The sequence below is a fragment of the Phasianus colchicus genome, chromosome 18 (assembly GCF_987193195.1).
Source record: "Phasianus colchicus chromosome 18, bPhaCol1.hap1.1, whole genome shotgun sequence".
Lineage (NCBI taxonomy): Eukaryota > Metazoa > Chordata > Aves > Galliformes > Phasianidae > Phasianus > Phasianus colchicus.
In genome coordinates, this window is record NC_143453.1 from 8,725,804 (window position 1) to 8,745,959 (window position 20,156).

A 20,156-nucleotide genomic window follows, 5' to 3' on the forward strand; every position below is an offset into this window, starting at 1 on the left:
AACAATGGGCAAGTGAGAGAACAGGGCATGAACAGGGTGACCCTGCTCCAGGATCCAAGCAGCACAATCACTTTGAAAACCACTGTTATTGTTTGAATTATTGCCTCTTTCCCTTTGGTTCTGTATCCAAGCTGTGTGCTCTCCAGCCAAAGAGGCACAGCAGAGCGAGGGCTGAAACCCCCATGATGGTGCCAAGGGTGGTTCAGGGAACACTCATGGTACCCTGGGACAAATAACATCCCTAATCCATCCTGGTGGGAGTCAGGAGCCCTGCCTACTGCCTTCAGCCTGCCCCACCAGCAGCAGGGAAGCTGCCCTGTGCTGGAGCAAAGCAAGAGGTGGCAGCTTTCTGCCAAGCCCTCTCCTACCCAAAAAGAAAAGAGCTGCACTGACTTAGGAGAGCAGCACATGATGCCAGCTGCGATCACAGCTCTGCCCCTCTGCCCTGGGTCAGGGCACCACGTGATCTCACGTGCCTGGTGGGTTATACTGGAACAGGTGGGGCTCTGCCTGGGGAGAGGTTTTTATCACATCCCGGGAGTAGGACAGGACGGGGGGCCAGCACGAGGTGGGCGGCGGCTCCGTGCCCAGCTTCTGAGCCTCTGCGATGGATGGGAAATGCACGGACTTTTCTGCAGAGAAAACAGAAACAAACACTTTGTTCAGTGGCAATCCACAGACTGACTGATGGAGATTCAGAAAGCAGCAGCCATCCATGTGGAGGTGAAACAGCCTTCCCCGGGCTCACACTCCTAACTGGTACCACCAGGGGCTGGCTCGCCAGTGACAACCCATTTGCAGCCTGCTGGAGGGGCCAGAAAGAAAGGTGTCAGCTTGTTGGATGAAGAGGAAATAATGCACAGATGTTCTCCTAGCACGTGGACAAGCATGCTTTACTGGAGTGTCAAAGGCAAATGAAGATCAGGATGGGCTCTGTGGGATGGCTGGATGCCACCTTGCTGCCTAGCAGCTGGGCTGGAGGCAGGGCAGCTTCCTCAAGTTCGCTGGGTCAGGTGTACTAGAAGCCAGGCTGGGTTCACCCCAACTATAGGAAAGTTGATCTGAGGCCCAGAGGTGTCTGGTGGTGGAGGAGTTGTTCCCTCTTGACCTGAGCACCCTGTGGGGTGCAAGAAAATAGCTTTATCTGTGCCAGCTCCATCCCAGGTGCATCCTCACTGAGGATACTGTGCTGAGCAGACAGATGAGGCAGTCTTTTTGGAACAGATCCCAGGTAGGTTTGGTAGGATTTGCTTTTAATCAATAAACGCTTAATTTCGCACTGTCCTCCTCCTTTGCCAGACCCACCGGCGTAACGTCTGCATCGACCAGAAATTAGAAACTGGGCAGTAAACAATGGCAGTCACAAGTGCACCCAGCCTTTACCCATCAATTTCTGATAAAAATAGATGCCTGAATTCTGCTAAGCCTAATAATAGGGCAAGTAGATTATCAGAGGCCCAATTTAATGAGGCTTTACTGCATTATCATTATTAATGCTCAGTGTACTCAGAAGCTGGGAGATTATTCTTGTCCTCTTCGGTGAGGCAAGAAATCCATTCTCAGTACACAGAGGTGTCTGAGCATCTTCCCTCCTCAAGATCCCACGCTGGGTCTCTGAGCATTCCCTGATTTTCTCCCAGCTCCCAGGGCTGATCTGAGGGCTGGAAGGCGCTGGGACATCGGGGCTGGCGGTGCTCTCCCAGCCACGGCCCCACACACCCCAGCTGAGCCACGTCCTCCCCAGCCCCATGGTGCTGCTCCCTCCCCTCTGTGCCTCTGGGGCTGTGAAATGCGGCCAGTTCTTAATTGCCCCCGCATTAGAGGGCGGCTATAACTCAGCCGGCTTTGATAAAATAGCACTTACACAGGGAAGAGAGAGTTCCTATAACCGTTTATCAAACCCCTGGAATCGAAGCGAAGGAGTCAGAGTTTATACGATCCGTCATCCAAATTAATGCTCTTGGCTCTCCATCTCCTACAAAGGCCAACTGAAACCCAACTAAATCAACACAAAACAAACCGCCCGCTTTCCAACCGCCGGGCGATAACCGAAGATATGCCTGAAGGCAACGGGGGGAGAGATCCGTCTGCCCGGCGGCGAGACCCGGCGGGGCTGCGTGGCGCGTCCTGCCTGGGGCCGGGGAGGCACGGCGGGGGCCTGGCTGCCCTCCAAGGAGATACTGTCCCAGCCAGGGGCCGCGAGGCAGCCAACGCCTCAGCCAGGATGTGTGCAAGACTTTGCTTTGAAGCGGAGCCAAAACGGTGCGAAGGACGCTGATCCCCGCAGCGGCTGCGAGAGTTGAAGCTCTTATCGAGCGGGGCCTCAGCAGGCCGGGGGCAGTGGGAGGACCTGCTGCTGCTCTTCACTATGGCTGCCCTGGTGGAGGCCTGCGGGGCTGGAGCTTCCCGTGCAGTACCGTCATACAATCACTGAATACCCTGAATTGGAAGGGGTTCATAAAGGATCATCGAGTGCAACTCCAGTGTGATGTGAGAGCACAATAGCCCAGGTGTGGAGACGTGGAGCTCTATCCAGATGCAGGGGAAGGAAGGGGCTCCCTTGGTACACACATCTCCCAGCGCTACCTGGATCTCTCACCACCAGCCCTGGATCCCGCAGGCAGGGACAGCACTGAGCCACCACCCAAATCCATACCCGTACTGAAACAGGGCTCTGGGCTCTTGGTTTCTCCCCTCGAGGTGACTCTCAGCACAAAGCTGCTCATTTTCACATGGAGATACATTTACACTCTAAACACAGAAGGTTCCCAAGGGTCCACACGCAACCCAGACCCATGGTGGTAATAGCACGCAAACAAGTAACGGCCTTAAATTGGACCAGGAGAAGTTCAGACTGGTTATGAGGAAAAATTTCTGAGAGTGGTGAGGCTCTGGCACAGGCTGCCCAGGTGGTCAAGAACAATGGAGATGTGGCACTGAGGATGTGATCAGGGCTGGGTTGGGGATATTAGTGGTCTTTTCCAGACTTAATGACACTGATTCATGGGTACGAAGGGTTTGGAGACTGAGGTGTTCTGCTCAGTCGCAGAACAGAACAATGCTCCTGTGCCACACAGCCCAGTGGGAAGCTGAGCTGTGCAAGATCTGCACAGGACTGCAGTGCAGGAAGAAATGAAACCCAGCTGAGGGAGGTGCTCTGCCCAGGCAGCAGGCACAGCAGGATGGGATCAGCTGGAGATGGCACTTCATGGGTGGCAACACCGTGACTCATAGGAAACTCCCTGCTTTCAAGGTGAGCAGTCCCCTTCCTGGCTTCTATGCAAAACGTCCTGGAGGGCAAAATGCACACAGTGCTATTTGTTGTTTAAGGAAAGAAAGAAGAATTGGCAAAGACCCAGAAACCAACTCCTTCTGCAAGCACGTCCTTCTGCCCGATGGGACGTGGCTGCTGGAAGAACGCTCGGGCCAGGACACACTGCAGGGTGCTGAGATCCCAGCTGCCAGAGCTGAACTTGGGGACCCATTTTCCAGCACAGATCACAGCGCAGAGCCAGGGCCAGTCTCCTCCAGCCCCATCTTCCTGCACTTCTATCCTAGGACTGGGGGCAGCACCCACAAAGCCCAGCTCACTGCTCCCCGACTGCACCGCCGGTGACAACATCCCACGGCACATCTGCAGTGCAGGCTACGAGGGGCAGGGACGCAGATGTTGGACTGGAGCAGACTGACACTGAGATGAAAAACACATTCAGAGGATGGGCTCATCAGGACTTCCCGACTCTCCTTAACCTTGATCCCCAGGTGCTCAAGCTAATAACACTTGAGATGCTCAATGGTGGGAAACTCTGAATTGCTCATTAGGCAGCCAAATCGTATCAGAGCTGTTCCAGGGAAAAAGCACTGGGAATCTTTACAGGAACCTTCGGACTCCGAGTCACAGTATTAGCATTGATTTTAAATGAAATAATGGTCCCTGCTGAGCGTTAAAAGCATTCTTTATAAAAAGCCAGCAAGGTAGAAAAGAGCCATTGTGCCCAAAGCCCTGGCATGCCTCCAGGCCCCTTTGCTCTCAAGTGAATGGCAGAAAGGCTAATAAAGGCAATCTTCACCTCCTCGGCGCTCGACACCAGCGCGGTGTTTGCCGTAGGCTCAGTGAGACATGATGTACTGTCTAACGAACACGGGAGATCAGCCGTGCCTCCCTGCTCCTGCTTCAAGGTGCTATTAAAGAGCTTTCAAGGGCCGAAGCAGACGTTGAGCTAAGAGAAGGAGAGCTGCTGGCCAAGCACAGCACGTTTCCTCACAGATAAATACACACCACCAGCACGCTGCCCTACCTTCCTTGTCCCCGGCAGTGGGGCTCCTGCTCTTCCCCCTCGGGCTGCTGCTTGGCTGCTGCTGCTCCTTCTCCTGCTGCTTGCTGGGGGGCACATCCTCACGGGAGGACTCGTGGGCCTTTGTGATCTGCTGCTGGTAGAGAGCCAGGGCGTGGGGAGGCACTGGGGGCTTCACGCTTCCGCTCTGCAGTATTCCCTCTGAGAAACCTTCAGAAATCTGCAATGGGAGAGGAAGAATTGATGCCTGCCATGTGCTGTCAGCATCTCCAGCAGCCCCAGGGACAGCGAGAGGCAGCTGCCCCATGGTCTGACCCAAAGCATGCTTGAGAGCTCACCAAGTACAGGAGACTGAAATGTCCCATGGTGAAGAGCATCAGCTCTGCTCTGGGCCTCAGGCTGCCCTTGTTTAAAACCTCTAATCTGTAGCTAAGTGCCTGTGGCTTTTGCAAGAAATTATACTACAACAGCCACATCTATGCTTTAACTGAGAGAGCAGCAGGAATGGGTCCTCCCCAAGGACTCAAACCCAGCATATGAGAGCAGGGATTTCCTCTCCCCACCCTGCAAACACTGCTGCTCTGCTGGAGGACTCTGGAGAAACGATCAGTGTTTTCAGCATATGGCTGCTGGACAGCCAAAAAGGGAACACAGAAGAGCTTTCAGATGAAGAAGAGCATCAATGCATTTCACACGGTATCTTCAAGCACACGAGACCAAGAGAAGCACAGCCTGGGAGGGTGCTTGGTTGCTTTTTAAAGCAAAGGAGGCAGCAGTCACATGGCAGTGAGCAGCTTGTTCTGTCCAGACCTCCCACCACTTTCTGATACAAGATCTTGAGGGACACTCGAACACTGCTGGCAGCCTCCAGCAGCTGGGAACGCGCTGTGCACAGAGCACTCTGCCTGCACAGGGCTCCCACCACCCAACACAGGAGCTCAGCCTGCTGCCAGTCCCAGCACTTACGATGGGAGGGATGGCAGCAGCACGCTGCTTCAGCTGCTTCAGGTCCAGCGGTTTCTGTGGCGAGGAGTTCAGCCTGGCCTCGCTGGCGGCATTGAGCAGGCTGGGCCGAGGGGACAGCAACCTGAACACAAAACATGGGTTACAGGGGGAACACTGTGGATGAACTACATGTCTGGGTGCTTCCCCACGCCCTGTGTCCCTCTGCTGAGCCTCGAGGATATCCCTGCCATCACTAAGGCCAGCTAGGCTACTGTGGGACTTGTGAGCACAGCTGGGCTGCTGGCCCTGTGAGCTGCTGCCTGCTCCCAAACCCACCTCAGACGCTGCAAGGCATGCAGGTATCTCCAAGGTCCCACCCAAGGGGGTGGGGATTGAAACAGACAAAGCCCATGGGCTGAGAGGTGCTCAGCTCCCAGGCCCTTACTCAGACCCTGGGGCCACGTCACTCCAGGACATCTCCACTTTCTCTCCCTCCTGACTCTGATTTGTTGAAGCCAGTACATCGTTTCTAAGTTTTACAGCTTGATTTGTTTATTTTAGACGTTATTTCACTGCTCTTTTCAGCCTATAAATTTCAAGGTCATTCCACGCTCACCCTTGCATGAATAAACAAGCGTGGCTGGGCCATGTGCGGGGAATAAATACATCGCCGTGCTGGGACTGCCCCAGACCCACAGTGTGCAGTGCCTGGACTGGAGGGGGAATGGGTTCCCCAAAGATGGGAGCTCCTGCAGGACTGGGTTTAGGCACCCAATGCTGGAGATGTCAACTGCTTGCTTGGAGCCTGAACTCCCACCAGCAGCAGGAGAGGAGCAAGCTCTCTGAAGCACAGCAGCACAGGATGGATGCTCTGCCCCAAGAGGCACTGGAAATTTTGGGATGAAGCTTTGGAGATGAACAGGGCACTGCATTCTCCAAACTCCTTCAGCTTCCATGAGGGGCTGGCTGAACTGCCAGATGACCCAACGACACACCATTCCACAGCCCTTCCCAGGTGGCCCTAACTCTAATTTTTGCTTGCACAACCACTGTGCAAAGGCAACACAGCCTCGGTGCAGCGAGCATCTCCTTGCCTCCCGACACCACAGATCTGCACTGGGGAGATGTGCGTGGCCTCACACACGCGTTCCCATCTGGCGTGACCTCCCACTGAACTGCGGTACTGGCAGTGCTAGCGGCAGCCCTCCTACAGCACATGCTGCATGTAACCACAGACAACCCACTGCCTCCTCCAGCCCTGACGAGCTCAGGCTGTGACTCCATCCCAGCACAAACCTCAGGAGGACCCAAGATGGTCAGCGACTACGTCCTTCGGCCACCCTCCATCCCGTGCTGTCCCCAGCACAGGTTGGGTACCCAGCCCAGCACCACGGGGTGGGTGGGTGAGCACTGCCCACGTGCCCAGCGCCGTCCCAGACGGGGTGGCCCACGTGGCACCCCCATCCCGTTCCTCGCCTCTGCCTGTGTGCTCGTGAGTCACGCGGCGCTGCGGTAACCGCCTGCGAGGATACATGGCAGCTGAAGCTTTGTGTCTCGCTGGGCTCTGCAGGCATGGCACGCCAGCAGCCCTGACATCACCTGCACCTTACCAGCACAGTGGTATCAGGAGTGCCCGAGCAGCAGACGGATGCCTGCTATGCTTAATATTCCTAGAAACTGGTAACTGTTTGATGAGCAGATAGGCACTGACTCATGAAAGAGCCTGGGATGGAAAAGTTGTTCCCAAGAAGATGTGGTTCTTTCGCAGCTGGGAGCTGGCAAATGTGCTGCTGTCCCTTCTGGGCTGGGTTAATGCTGGATGTGAGGCGTGGAGCCCTGCTGCTGGCCTCGCTCCCTCTCATAGGGAGGCTTCTCCTGTCTGGGAAGGAGGAGAGGGCGGGGAGGGGTGGTGCTGGCCTCCTTCCACTGGCGGAGAGCAGCACCCAGCCAAGAGGCCCTGGCCTCACTGCAGGGCCACGGCCCAGCTGCATCCACAGCATCCTTATCCCTGCCTGCATTACTGCCAGCAAGGGGCTGCTCCCATGGGCACGTGACAGACGGATGCTCCTGCAACTCACCCTCACTGCATCAGGGCCAGCACCCTCCTGGGTTACAGGTGGTACAGATGCATGACAGTTCCCTATATCTCATGCCACTGCTACACTTGGTTGCATTGTAAATAGCCCCATGCATAGAAGTGTTACAGCCTGACTGGCCTTGGGGCATCCCTCTCAGGAGTGACACAGAACACCAGACACAGAACACTGGATGCAGGACACCAGCTTTGGTCCCAGTCCAGCACCGGGACAAGAGCACAGAGGGACTTCCATCCCTCCATGCCATGCAGGGGGGATTCAAGAGGTCCATCTTGACCCAAGAGCCATGTGGATGGAAGTAGGAGCTACCAGAGAAAACAACACTACAAGACATATGTATTTATGTATATTCTTTAAAAAAAAAAAAAAACAAAAAACAAAAAAACCAACAGGAAACCCTGTCCCATTTGTGAGGCTCTTGGCTGGGGAGGGCTCTGTGGCCACGTTGGAAAGGGATGGGAGGAGAACAGGACATTTATCCTCTGAAGAGCGCAGTGCTTCCCCTCCCTGTCCCGGGAGCAATGCAGGATGGTCAGATGCTGGGGGGCTGTGGGGCTCAGGCCCCATTGCTATTCCTGCAGTTCCTCGCACAGCCCTCACCACTCTGCTGCCTTACAACCGGGACTTCTACAGATCCCAGCAGCATCCCCGTCGGGGCAGCAGCTCTCCCCTCTTGGCGCTGGGAACACGACCGCTCCCCTGCCAGCATCGACTCAGACAGAAAATCTGTTCCCAGCCCTGATCACAGGCGGCCCAGTCTACGCCTCCGCATAACTCAGCTGTCCCCAAGGGCACATCCCGCTCTGTTGCGTCACCCACATGGGCTGTGAGCAGCAGACGCAGCAGTTCTGCGCCCGGCACCTGCCTGCAGCCACTGTCCAGGGACATTGCCATGGGCCCTGCGTAAGTGATTGCCAAAGGGCCACTGCCATGCGAGGACACAGTCCGGACCGTCCCTGAGCCTGAGGAAGTGATATTTCACACACCTCTCCCCATTCCTACCTGCTCTTGTCCACAGCATCCTGCTCGTCCATCTCATCGGCGCTGCAGGTCGCGCTCGAGTCGCTGTCGGGGTTCACCCCTTGGCCTTTGCTGCCTTTATGGCCCTCCTTCTTCTCGGCCTTGGGCGTCCCCTCAGCCTCCGCAGTCCCCACGCTGCCGACACCACTTTCTGCCTTATTGTCATTCCCCTTGTCCTTCTCCTGGCTGTCCTCGCCCTCCTCCTTCACCTCGCTCTTGCAGGGCTCCTCGCTCGCCTTCTCCTCCGGCTCCTCCGTTTTCACCACGTCTACCACCAGCTCCTCCTGCGCCTTCTCCTCGCTGCTGGGCGCTTTGGGGGCCTCCGGAGGAGGGCTGGCGGTGGGAGCAGGGTTGGTGGCGGGGGCAGCGGGGGCTGCAGCGGTGTCGGGGGGTGTGGGAGCCTCTTCCAACTTGAGCGCCGGTTCCGTGCCGGAGTCACCTCCCGGCCCGGGTGGTGCCTTGGCCCCGCTTTCGCCTCCCTCTTTGGCTTCGGGCCTTGGCGAGGGAATGCTCTCGGTGTCGGAGCTGTTATTTACTGCAGCTGAGAAAAGGGAAGAAATAAAAATAAGGATCGGGCTGAGATTCTCACTTCCCATACCGCTGCCTCCGCCCCCTCCCAAGGGAGGAGAACGCCTGCGCTCCGAAGAGGAGACGATCCCGGCGCTCGGAGCGTGGTGCTGGGATCCCCGGCAGTAGGGATGAACCCAGGGTTTCACCCCTCAAAACCCATAAAACCCATCCAACCCAGAGACCAAGCGACCGGGACGCAGGGTGCAGATGGAACACCCTGCCTGGATCTGCTGCTTGGCCCCACTCCGTGGTGGCCTCTCTCACCCATCGCCCCACAGCTCGGCCCCGCTCCCGGAGCTGCTGTTGGCACGGCATGTGACTTATGGTGCCCATGTCCCCAACTCTGCCAGCCCTGGGGCAGCTGGGGCTGGCCCAAAACACCGCGCCTGTTTGTTGCTGCTTAAGCCGCCAGTGGCAAAAGAAAGGAGGTCAGGGTCGGAGAAAGCAAAGCTCTGCCAGTGCTGCAGGACAGGTTAATTATTAAATCACAGAATCATAGAACGGTTGGGTTGGAAGGGACCTTAAAGATCATCCAGCCCCAACCCCTGCCATGCGCTGATTGCCCCCCACCCATCAGCTGCCCAGGGCCTATCCAACCTTGGCTCGCACATTTCCAAGGATGGGGCACCCACAGTGTCTCTGGGCAGCCTGAGCCAGCATAAATGTAAAGGATCATCTGCAAATCTAATGGCTCGCAATGAGCTGGAAATACAAGTGCCCACACACCGTGGCAGATGAAAGAACTGCTGAGAGGTTGGGTCTATGATCAATATTCATCCTATAAAGGGCCAGTAGACCACACAATGCCCACAACCCCTCGGGCACAACTCTTATGCTCATCTCCAAATGGACACAGGGGCTTTCCCACAGCTTTCCCCTTTGTCTCTCTACAGCAGCATGTTTTGCAGGGAAACATGGCATGACATGGAGACATGATGTGTCCTGAGAGTCGTACATCTGAGCACATCCGAAGTCTTCTGCTTGGCAGCAAAACGTGCCAGGAGCATATTGGGATTCTCACCACCCTCCAACATTTATTTCTTAGTGTCAAAGAATGAAATGAATGAGTGAAATGCATTTGCTCAGGGACAAAAGAAATGGGATTCGCAATGAGTGGGGTCAGACCTTCCTGCTCAGTGCTGCTCTGCACACAGGGGCTGCAGAGATACCCAAGGGCTCAGCCATGTGAGCACAGTGTGCTGCTCCAGCACCAGTCCCCTCCGTCCAACAGGAGGAATTGGAACTGAGGACCGGGAAGGGAAAGCCTCTGAACATGTCAGATCTGTCTTTAAGCTCAAAACGACATTGTTTCCTCTCAACTGCTCTTACAAAGAGCAATAACCACCTTCTGCTCTGCGCCTCTGAGTCACGTATCACCTCGCACAAAGATTTACCTGGAATCTGCCTCGTAATGAGTCACTTTCAACAATGATTTGAAAAGATTTCCCATTTCAAGTCCCATTAGCCTGGGTGCTAAGGCCAGGAAGCAGCAGGGTGCCAGCACTGCTGGTTAAGTTATTAAATTACTTTGACAAAAGTCAAATGGGGCTATTGTTGGAAAATTATGCACATTTTCTCCAAACTCACTGCCGTGCTTTCTAAGCGATAAATAGCAGAAAATTGTCACTTTCAAGTTGTTTCCTTTCTTTGGTACGGCTGAGAGAGAGGAAAACGCTCCCTTAAAAAGGGAACAAGGAGGAAATGACTGGCTGAGCCCTCCAGCCTCACTGCTCCAAACCTGCGGCAGCCCCCAGAGCTCACCCCCCAACGGGATGGGGATAGCTATGTTCAAAGCTCTTCCTCTGCATGACCTCTCCAAAACAACCATCCCCCAGACAGATGCAGGAGGAGGGCAATGACCCAGTGCAGTCTGAAACCCTCGAGGCCTGAAACCAAAAGTGTTGGAACAGCCCTTCAAGTGCTGACATTGCGGCCCCCACTGCAGTCCCTGGCCACCTCACCTTCAGCCTCCTCAGCCATCTCTTCCTCGTTGCCACTCGTCCCCGACACCTCCATCTCCTCATCCTCAGCCACAGGAGGGAAGGCAGCTTCCTCGTTCTGAGTGGCAGTGCCTTTTTTCTTCTTTCTCTTAGCATTTCTTTCTTTCTCCTGGGGAAGAGGAAGAGGAAGGTAAGACGGAAAGCAGAGGACAGCAGATGCCACAGCAGGGTCAACAGGGCCACTACCACCACAGTGACCCCAGCCCTGAGCCCTAATGAGCACAGACCCTCCAAAAAGGGGTCTCCAGGACCATAGTGTGCCCCATAGCACAGTCTCACCCAAGGGCAGAGTACACAACTGTGCTTGGAGTTGCCCCTTCCTGGGGAGCACAACACTGGGGGAGCCCTGGGGATGCTGCACTCTGCGCATGGGGCAGACCCTGGGTGCAGGATTCTGCCTTCCACACAGTGGTGCCTGAGTGCTGTGCACCCCAGGGGCCACGTGCCAAAGCCACAAGGGCTCACATGCTGCTGCCTGCTGCCCACCCCAAGGAAAAGTCTCGCTTTTGCTATTGTTTCCTGCTCTTGTTGCTTAAGTAAATATTACCAGTAGGAACAGGCCCATCATCTCCGGCTCTCCCTGCAAGCCCCACACGGATGACGTGTGTAGGACGTTTATTTACATGGATGAGAAGATAAAGCCATGGCGGAAACGTTAACTCTGCTGCTGGATCTGCGCGCTGGGAAGAGCTGGTCCCTGCCCTCCCCCCGACTTCTCAATCCTTTAAAAAACTTCCAGATAAAACAAACAAATACAGCTTTTTGCTTGGAAACGCTGCTTGCTCAAAGGCTATTTTTATCAAACCGGGCAGGAGAGAGGAAAAAAAGGCACTTGAGAAAGTATTGTGTGCTGCAAGCTCCCCGTCCCATCCCCCCTGTGCCAGGTCGCTGCGCCCTGCGCTCCCACCTTGGCCAAGCAGCACTTTGCTAACAGCAGGTTTTGCTCTGAAGCAGCAGTTCCCCGTCATGCTAATGAGATGACAAAGCCCTACGTTACTATGGCAAAGGCTTCTCTCTGCCTCTCACTCACGGGTCTGTGACTCAGTGCAAGCCTCCAGCGGGCTCCTCACTGGAGAATGAGCAGAGCACGAGCGGCCCTGGGGCAGCAGCATCCAGATCCCAGCTGAACCCAGGGATCCTCTACGCCTCCAGCAGTCCAGAGGCTCCGTGGGCCGTGCCTGCAGCCAGGCATCCCCACCATCATCACGTGCTCCACTTAATCTGAGCGACCACCAGTGAGCCTGCAAGGAGGTGCCAGGACCATTTGCCCAGTTGCTTTTGTGTTATTCCAGCCTCTTCTCTCTGCCTACCAGGTGTTTCTTGGCACTCTGGGAGGTGGTGCCACTTGAACAGGCTCTGTGTAAGATCTCGCAGCAACAAAATGGGAGATATCCCATTCAACTGCAGCTTCAAAAATGCCACAATTAGGGGCAGCACAGATGGGTCAGATGCAATCTGGGGTGACAGGACAGAGCAGTGATCCCAGCACCTCTCTGCCCACCACGGTGGGGACAGCCTCAGCCTCCCACCCCAAACCCTGACATGCTGCACAAACCATGCTGGATCTGCCCAAGAGGCCGCCAGGCTGTCCTGCACCCCGTGAAGAGCAGGGAATCACAGAAACACTGCTGGCAGCAACCAAGCAGCACTGGCAGCAGCGCGGGGATCCCTCACCCATCGCAGCTGTACACAGCACAACAAGCCCAGGCAGTGCCTAGAACATCCAGAGTTGGAAGGGACCCACAAGGATCATCAAGTACCGGACCAAAGCAAGCACTCAGCAAGGAGGTGGTGATGAAGACAGCGCCTTATCTCCAATTGCTGACGAGAAGGGTGTGAGGACACCATGTATCCATGTGCCCCGCTCTCCCCTGAGATTAGCACGGCACGCAGGACAAGGCGACGAGACGGTGATGCGGAGACACATCTGAGCTACCCGACAGCGAGCCTGAGCCAAAACATGCTGTGCAGACAAAGCGAGGCCTCGAGGCTTTGCAGGACACTGTGATTTGTTCTGGGGCACGGGGACACCTCCAGGCTCCACTTGCCCCTCCTCGGCAGGTGACGGCCACTGCTCATCCCCAGCAGCTCCCCAATCCCAGCGAGCCCTCCAGCCCCACGTCACACCGACAAGACGAGGGGGCTACACCATTAGCGAGCCCCATTTGGGAAACTAATGAGAGCTGCTAATTGAGTTTACTCTCATTAGGCAAAAGGAAGAAAGGCAGTGCCAAGTGATTTGCTCGCACACGATCAGCGATAGCTGTTGTGAGGGCAGGGGGCAATCTGGGCATTTCACACAAACCCACACAGTGACACCACGGCCACATGCGTGCTGTGTGCAGGCCAAGGCCGAGTGCTGGCTACAGGAGGGGATTAGGAGGCTCGGTTTGCTTGTGAATATATTTAGGAGTCAGGAAGGAAGGTCTATGGCAATTTAATCTCGGTTGTTCTTTCATTTTACTCAGCTTTCTGGCATCTGCTGTTGCCACAAAACAATAGAGAACAATAAATAACAGCTGAATGCTCATTGTTCTTTGACAAAACCGAATCCCATTGCCTCAAATGCTCAGAAAATAAAATGATGATGCTGATATCAACTGCAAGTGAGAGTGAGCAATTAGACGGGAGCAGCGCAGCGCTGCCTTGGAGGGACGGAGGCAGGGAGAAATGTGGCTCTGCAGAAAACCCTTCTGTGATATAATTTCTGAGACATTAGGAAGAGGAGTAAATTAATAAACACTGAGTCCACTGCCAGCTAAGCAGCATGATCTTATTTCAGATGCTCCCCCGTAATGAACAAAGATATCTTTATAACATTTTACATTCAGAGGGCTTTATGCACATTTCATTGCAGTCTTTATATTTTTTGCCTTTTGTATCGTTTGCTCTGTTTCTAAAAACAATTTGGTGAAATACAGGAACACAGGAGTGTCTCTGTGCATAGAGAATTAATAAGAAAAGAATCGCCAATGTCTTCTCTCTCTCTCATTCCTATAGACTGACTAGGATATTAAATTCCTGGGTGAGTCATTGAATGTTTTCCTGTCTTTCTTTTTACTCTTGCTGTAATAGCTTGCTTGGAGAGATTCCTGCATTGAACATTGTCCTTTGCATTTTCAAAGCACCCCTTGGGGGTTCAGCCATGTGAATTCTATTAGCCAGAAACCGGGAACCCCAGGATACTCTACAGATGAAATAATTATAATCCTCGGCTGCTCTTAGTGGTCTGTGCTATCTCCAGAACACTCAATGAGCCCCACTTCATTCATACTCTGGACCGTATGGCAGAAAAGCAGCGTCAGCCCATTCTCACTGGGAAACCAAGGCACAGAGAGATGCATGCATTCCACAGAGATAATCACCAGGATCAGCCCTCCCTGCACAACACCTCTCCTACTGCCACAGCTTTGAGCTCAGCACCTCCTTTCCATGCATTGTCCCAAAATCCTGAATCCCTTTGGCAGCTGCCCTCCTGCAGAGCTCCTGGTGGGCAGCCCCATCTGCACCATTCGTGCTCCCAGGTGTCCGTGCTCCCACCCCAAAACGTTCTCCAAAAACACCCTGGTGCCTCAGTGGCTGAAGGACTGGGCAGGCTCCTGGGACGAGGTGCTCACCATTTTCAGTTTGTGCTGCTGTAGGATCTCATCCAGGTTCTGCCTCTTCTTGTAGTTGAAGTAGAAGTTCTTGCACTGAGACACGGTCTTGGAGCCCACCATCCTGGCAATGGCCGACCAGTTTCGCCCATGCTCAAGGAGACCTGTGGTAGCAGGAGGGAAGGAGAAGGCTTTAGGGCCAGATGGACTAGCACAAGGACAGCATTATCCGCACAGGATGGGAAACACCCGCAGCGCACGCCAAGCTCTGCAGGAACAATATGGTCACAGCACCCGTCTGCAAGGCTTCCCAGGATGACTTGGGACGGCCTGTTTGTCTTTCCATGGGGAAAAAAGGCCCTGAGCTGAGTGCCTCAGGAACAGAACATCCCGCAGCCACAGCACGGAGGCAGGAGGTGTTCCCCTCCTCTCAGGACAGCACTGCCATGCCCAGAACCCTGCCAGCATGGGATGGGACAGGGAGGATGGGTGGATGAGGAAGCATCCCTGTGTGGACACCCGCAGGTGCCAACCCTTTCCCGCAGCCCTGGGACTGTGCAGGGTCATGCAGACATGGTGTGTTGGAGCAGTGAGCAATGTGGAGTATGGGCACAAGGATGGATGCCCCGGGTCCTCTCGATGTGGTGCTACAGGCACAGCTCCCCAGCTCCTGCCCAGCACCATGCGTATGGGACAGGCAGCCTGAGCACGGTGCTGCCGCAAATTGTGACTTCAAGAGCTGAAAACCTGCAGGGAATGAACCTGCAATAAGCACTTTCCTCTTTTATAAGGGGTTTTCCAGCACAGAGGCCACAATGCACACAGCATGGGAGCAGGGACTGCCCGCGTGCCTCCGCCCTCTGTCTCTGTATCCATGCTGCTACCAGCTCTAGTGCTGCAGAGCTCAGCATGTCCTAGGTTAAGGCTCCCATGGTGGCCATGAGTGCACCTGGGAGCTGTGCCCCACTGACAGCCCAACAGCCACTCCTGCGACCCGGCACAACAAGGGTTAAGCTGCAGCTGTGCTGTATCCTGCCCTGTCCCAGCACCGGGGCTTATCGAATTGCACGCAGCACACAGGCATCACACAGCGCTGAGCACCACAAAAGGCCGGGGCAAGCCAAGAAGCAAGTTGGAGCTTTAACTCTGCAGTTCCCAGCCTGCAAAACTTGCAACCTCCGTCACCATGCTGCTTAAAAAGGGAAAAGAAAAAAAAAAAAAAAAAAAAAAGGGGATGTCCGGTAACCAACTGCTCAGGGCAGCCCTCCCCCTGTGCCACAACCCAGGCTGCTGCCCCAGAGCAAACAAGCCAGCGGCCCCTTGGCTCACCGTCCCTTGGCGCAGTGCCCCCGGGCTCAGCACAGCACCACGCGCAATGCTGGGGGCCAGGGTGGTTTGCTGTGCCCAGGGCAAAGGTTTACCAGCAGCCGGGCTCTGCTGGGATCAGCAGCGGGACCCAGCCTGGCAAATGGGGGCAGATGGAGCCCGCGGTCCCCACCGTAGCGCAATCTTCGCTGACGTGTGGTGCCACGCACAAAACCCCGACACAAAACCCCGACACCTGCTGCCTCTGCACGGGGCTGGATAGGGGACGCGTTCCCCGGGACACGCCACGCACACAGGCACGCCGCACGCCCCGGCTCGGCAGCCTCACCAAAGCTCCAACCAACGCAGTTACGGTTGCGGTGGAGGCTCGGCACGGCGCTGCCCCAATCCTCCCCCCGCGCCGACCCCACTGCTGTACTTACGTGCCGCAGGTCGCGCTGCGCCGGGCCGGGAGCACACCCGCAGCATGCAGCGGGCCGGGCGGTGGGCGCTCCTCAAAGCCCCCCCGGGCACGGCTGCCCGCTGCCAAGTGCTGCGAGCGCTGCGCTCGCGCCCTCCCCGCTCATTTTGCTTTCGTTCCCTCGCAGCGGGCGGAGAAAGAGAAGAAAGCAAAGCCGGTTCCTTAAATCCTGGGGGCGAGAGGATCGCAGAGCCATGGGCGGCTGGAGCAGCTGCTGGGGCTGGAAAGCGGGTCAGGGGCGGGAGGGGGCTGCTGACCCCGCTGCCCGGAGCCGGGGGGGACGCATGGCCCGGCCACGCAATGCTCCGCGGGCGTCAGAAGCACGAGCGGTGTGCGCTCCCCGGTTCCTCGCTCCGCAGCCCCGAGCTCCGGGAGGGGGCTGTGCAGTTTTCAGGAGATGCCCGACGTTGCCAAGAAATAATAATAAATAAAAAAAGAAAGAAAAAGCAGCAGAAAGGCGAAGGGGAGGGAGCAGCCGCAGCCCCGCTCCTGGCAGCCCGTGGACGGAGCCGGTGCCGCGCCGTGTGCGGAGCAGCGAGCTCTAATCTGTTCCTCTGGCTGACCCAGGGCTCATTGCATCTGAATGTGACCTCTAGACAGAGCATTAATAACGAACGTGGCGCTGACCCAAGCTGACAAGGGGTGCGGCCGCTTGGCACCGGCTCCCTCCCTCCCTCTCTCACTTTCTGTCTCCCTCGCTCTCATCTGAATGTCGGCGCAGGGGGAGGGATCCAGGGAAACAAAGCTGGGCTCATAGTTTCCTCCGCTCCGAAGTGAATCAAAGGCGCGTTTCTTTGGGGAGGCGCGAGCCCGGCACGGTGCCCCGCTACCCACGGAGAGGTTGGGGATGAGCGCCGGGAGCGCGGGGCATCGGCGGCACAGCCGGGAGCGCGGGGTGGGCACAGCCCCTGCCCCGATGGAGGGACGGAGGAGCACGGCGCAGCGGGAGGCTGGGAGCCGCGGCGGCGGGTTTGGGTGCGATGCTTCGGTATCCGGAGCAGCGCCCGGCCTCTCTCGCACCCGGAGTACAGGGATGGAGCCGCTTTTGGCACAGCCGAGACGTGCCATAACCCGGCCCTGGAGAACCGCCGGCACCGCGCAGCCCGCGGTGCTGCGAACGCGTGGTCGGCAGCGCCGACAGCAGCCCCGCGCATTGCCCTCCCCTGCCGCCACGCGTGGGAAACCGCGGCACAAAGAGGTGAGTGATGCGCACAGCCAGCACCCAGCAGCGCACACACGGCCCCACGGGGCGGGCAGGACGCAACACCCCGCCCTTGGGGAGCCACCATCCCCAGCACGCACACCTGGCCGTGCGGGCATCCATCCCCGCGCCGCGGCCTCCCCAGCCCCTCTCCTACCTCCCCTCTCTCTGCCCCGTCCCGCAGCCCGGCGCTATCCTCGCGCTCTCTCCTCACCTCGTTCGGATATTACTCCCGCTCCCTCATTGTTGAAAAAATAATGCTCAAAATTAAAATGTGGGCTGTAAATTATAGTAATTACCCAGCGTTTCCCCCTGACAGGCCTTTTGTGTGCCATTCGCTGACACTCACTGAGCAAATCCTCTCTCCTACACGAGGCAGAAGCATTCCCCCCAGATGCACCGGGGGGGCACAGCAGCAGCACTATGCAGGGCAGTGCTTGATGTGGTTTGGCAGTGCCAGAATGGGAAGAGATGAACGTTCTGTAAAGAAAATCCCACTTAAAAAAAAAAAAATATATATATATATATATATATATATATATATATATAAAAATTTTTTTTTAGTTTCATGGGCAGAATGGGACTGGGGTAAAAAAAAAAAAAAAAAAAAAAAAAGGTTCAGGCTGGTCCAAAATTCATCTTACATTCTGTGCTGCTTTGGAAATCAGCCCTCAAAAAAAAAAAAAAAAAAAAAACAACCAGCCCTCCCCCCCCCCAAAAAAAAACAAAAAAAACCCCACGTCCTGTATCCAAGGAAATATTGTGCATCTGCCCAAAATGAACTATTGAGGAGTTTTCATGGGTTATTTAACTCTCTGACATTGGCTTCTCACGTTCTGAATTAAACGCCGAAAGGCTCACATGAGAGCACTCACACAGCCAGCACACCGGGCCCCACGTCACCATGAGCCTCAGCTCATCCAAAAGCCCTTTCCTCTGCTGTTCCACGTTCACAGTGATGGAAAGCAAACTCCCAGCACCTCCCACACTGCCCTGCCTGCACGGGATGTGCCCACACGGTACTGAAGGCAGCACCAGGCTGCCCAGTCCTGCCCTTCCGTCCCAGCAGAGGAGGAACAGCACAGGGAGCACCGTATTGGCTCTGTCCTTTGTGCCAGGAGCATACAGCCTTGGCACAGCCTGGGAGGAACTCAGATGAGCAAGAAGCTGCCATCGGCACGTGACCGCTTTTGGGAGTGCAAAACCATTTGTTAGAGGCTGGCAGTGGGGGAAAACCCAGAGCTGGGGTGAGAACAGATAGCAGGCTTAAAGAGTAACGAAGGTCACGCGGAAACCTCCCGGTTCATTGAGTTCAACTCCACTGCTGCTGTGTGGCACAGCCCTGGTGGGGCATGGGGCAATCCTCTCCAGCCTGCCTCCAGCTCCTGCGTGCTTGGGATCCCCCAAATGCCCAGACATTGTCTTGTACAGAGCAGTACCCAGCTCGGCCAGGCCCAAAATGCAACGGAGATCACAGTGCCAAGCACATGGTTAGCCAAAACCTCCCGCTTTTACCTGTAATCACAGCCCCTGTTCAGCAAGACAGCACCAGAAAAACACGCTACCCCGTAATTATACCCATCTCAGCACATTTTGACAGACGAGTGAATCAAAGTTTATTGCATAATAAAAGTGTCATTAAGCAAGAACTTTCCTCTCGCTAGGTTTTCGTTCCCCTAGTTAACTTTAATAACACGGTACTCCCCTTTATTGTCTCTCCCTACAGACACACTCCTGCCCTCTCCTACTTGGAAGCGCTCTGTGCAGTTCTGCTCTCTCCCCATGAGGCTGCTGGCCCTGCTGCCAGCTCCCCAGCACGGGGCGGGTGCCGGAACACCACCAGCCATCAGCATGCAGCAAACCCCTACCCTATCCAGGTCCCGAGGCCCAGCTTACAGGATCAGAAACGTGCTCACACACTTCATCTTTCACTGCTTTTAGGACTCCTTCAGTGCACATCCAGCATCGAACAGCAAGAGGCACTTTTCTTGCAACCAGATGCGATCTCCAAAACAAAGGTCCCCGCGGCAGCGCTCCCCTCCCGGCACCTGCTCACCCCACGCCTGGCACCAGGCCATGCTGCCTGATTAACGTCTATCCATTAAGTCTGCATCTATGGAGAGCAGCGTGCAGCAACACACAGGATTGGCACTGGGCTGCAAAGAGGGCTGGAATGGTTTAAGGCAAGTGAGCCAAGCGCTTTGGGACATTCAGAGGCAAAAGAATCCAACTGCGCAGCTCCACCAGCACCTGGGAGCTCTGGAACGTGCCACCAGCATCCCTGGAACAGGTGCACTCCCCAAACAGGGCCGTCCCCACACAGCACTCGTTTCCATTTCAATTTTGCGCTTACAGCCCTCCTGGACCAGGAGGAGCAGCAGTGAGGCAGGCAGGACGCACAGCCAGCAACTCAGCAGCAGTGCAACGGGATGGGATTTTGGGCAGAGAACGGCGGGCACCAGTACTGCAAGGAGAAGTGCAGGCAGGGCGGTGCCATGCTCAGCACTTCTAGAGATGGCCTCAGCAAAGGCTCCGAATCAGCTCAGGATTGACAAGTGCCTGCGCCAGGGCTCAGCACCACCAAAGGATGGAGCTTTGGAGAGTGGTGCAGAACTGTGTCTGCTGCCATGCACACCTGGAACATCTG

General features: G+C 55.8%; 1 protein-coding gene across 16 annotated transcripts in view; it reads right to left on the reverse strand.

Annotated features, from left to right (window-relative positions):
* The window catches only part of NCOR2 (nuclear receptor corepressor 2), a 164,481-nt gene that overhangs the window by 25,255 nt on the left and 119,070 nt on the right, over window positions 1–20,156 (reverse strand). For all 16 annotated transcript variants that reach the window (XM_090120774.1, XM_031592681.2, XM_031592680.2 and 13 more), the window contains 6 exons: window positions 14,544–14,686; window positions 10,888–11,035; window positions 8,339–8,897; window positions 5,262–5,382; window positions 4,299–4,515; window positions 477–632 (listed from right to left, as the gene is read on the reverse strand). In XM_090120774.1, coding sequence (XP_089976900.1) covers window positions 477–632; window positions 4,299–4,515; window positions 5,262–5,382; window positions 8,339–8,897; window positions 10,888–11,035; window positions 14,544–14,686 — 1,344 coding nt within the window. The remainder of the gene's footprint in view (window positions 1–476; window positions 633–4,298; window positions 4,516–5,261; window positions 5,383–8,338; window positions 8,898–10,887; window positions 11,036–14,543; window positions 14,687–20,156) is intronic.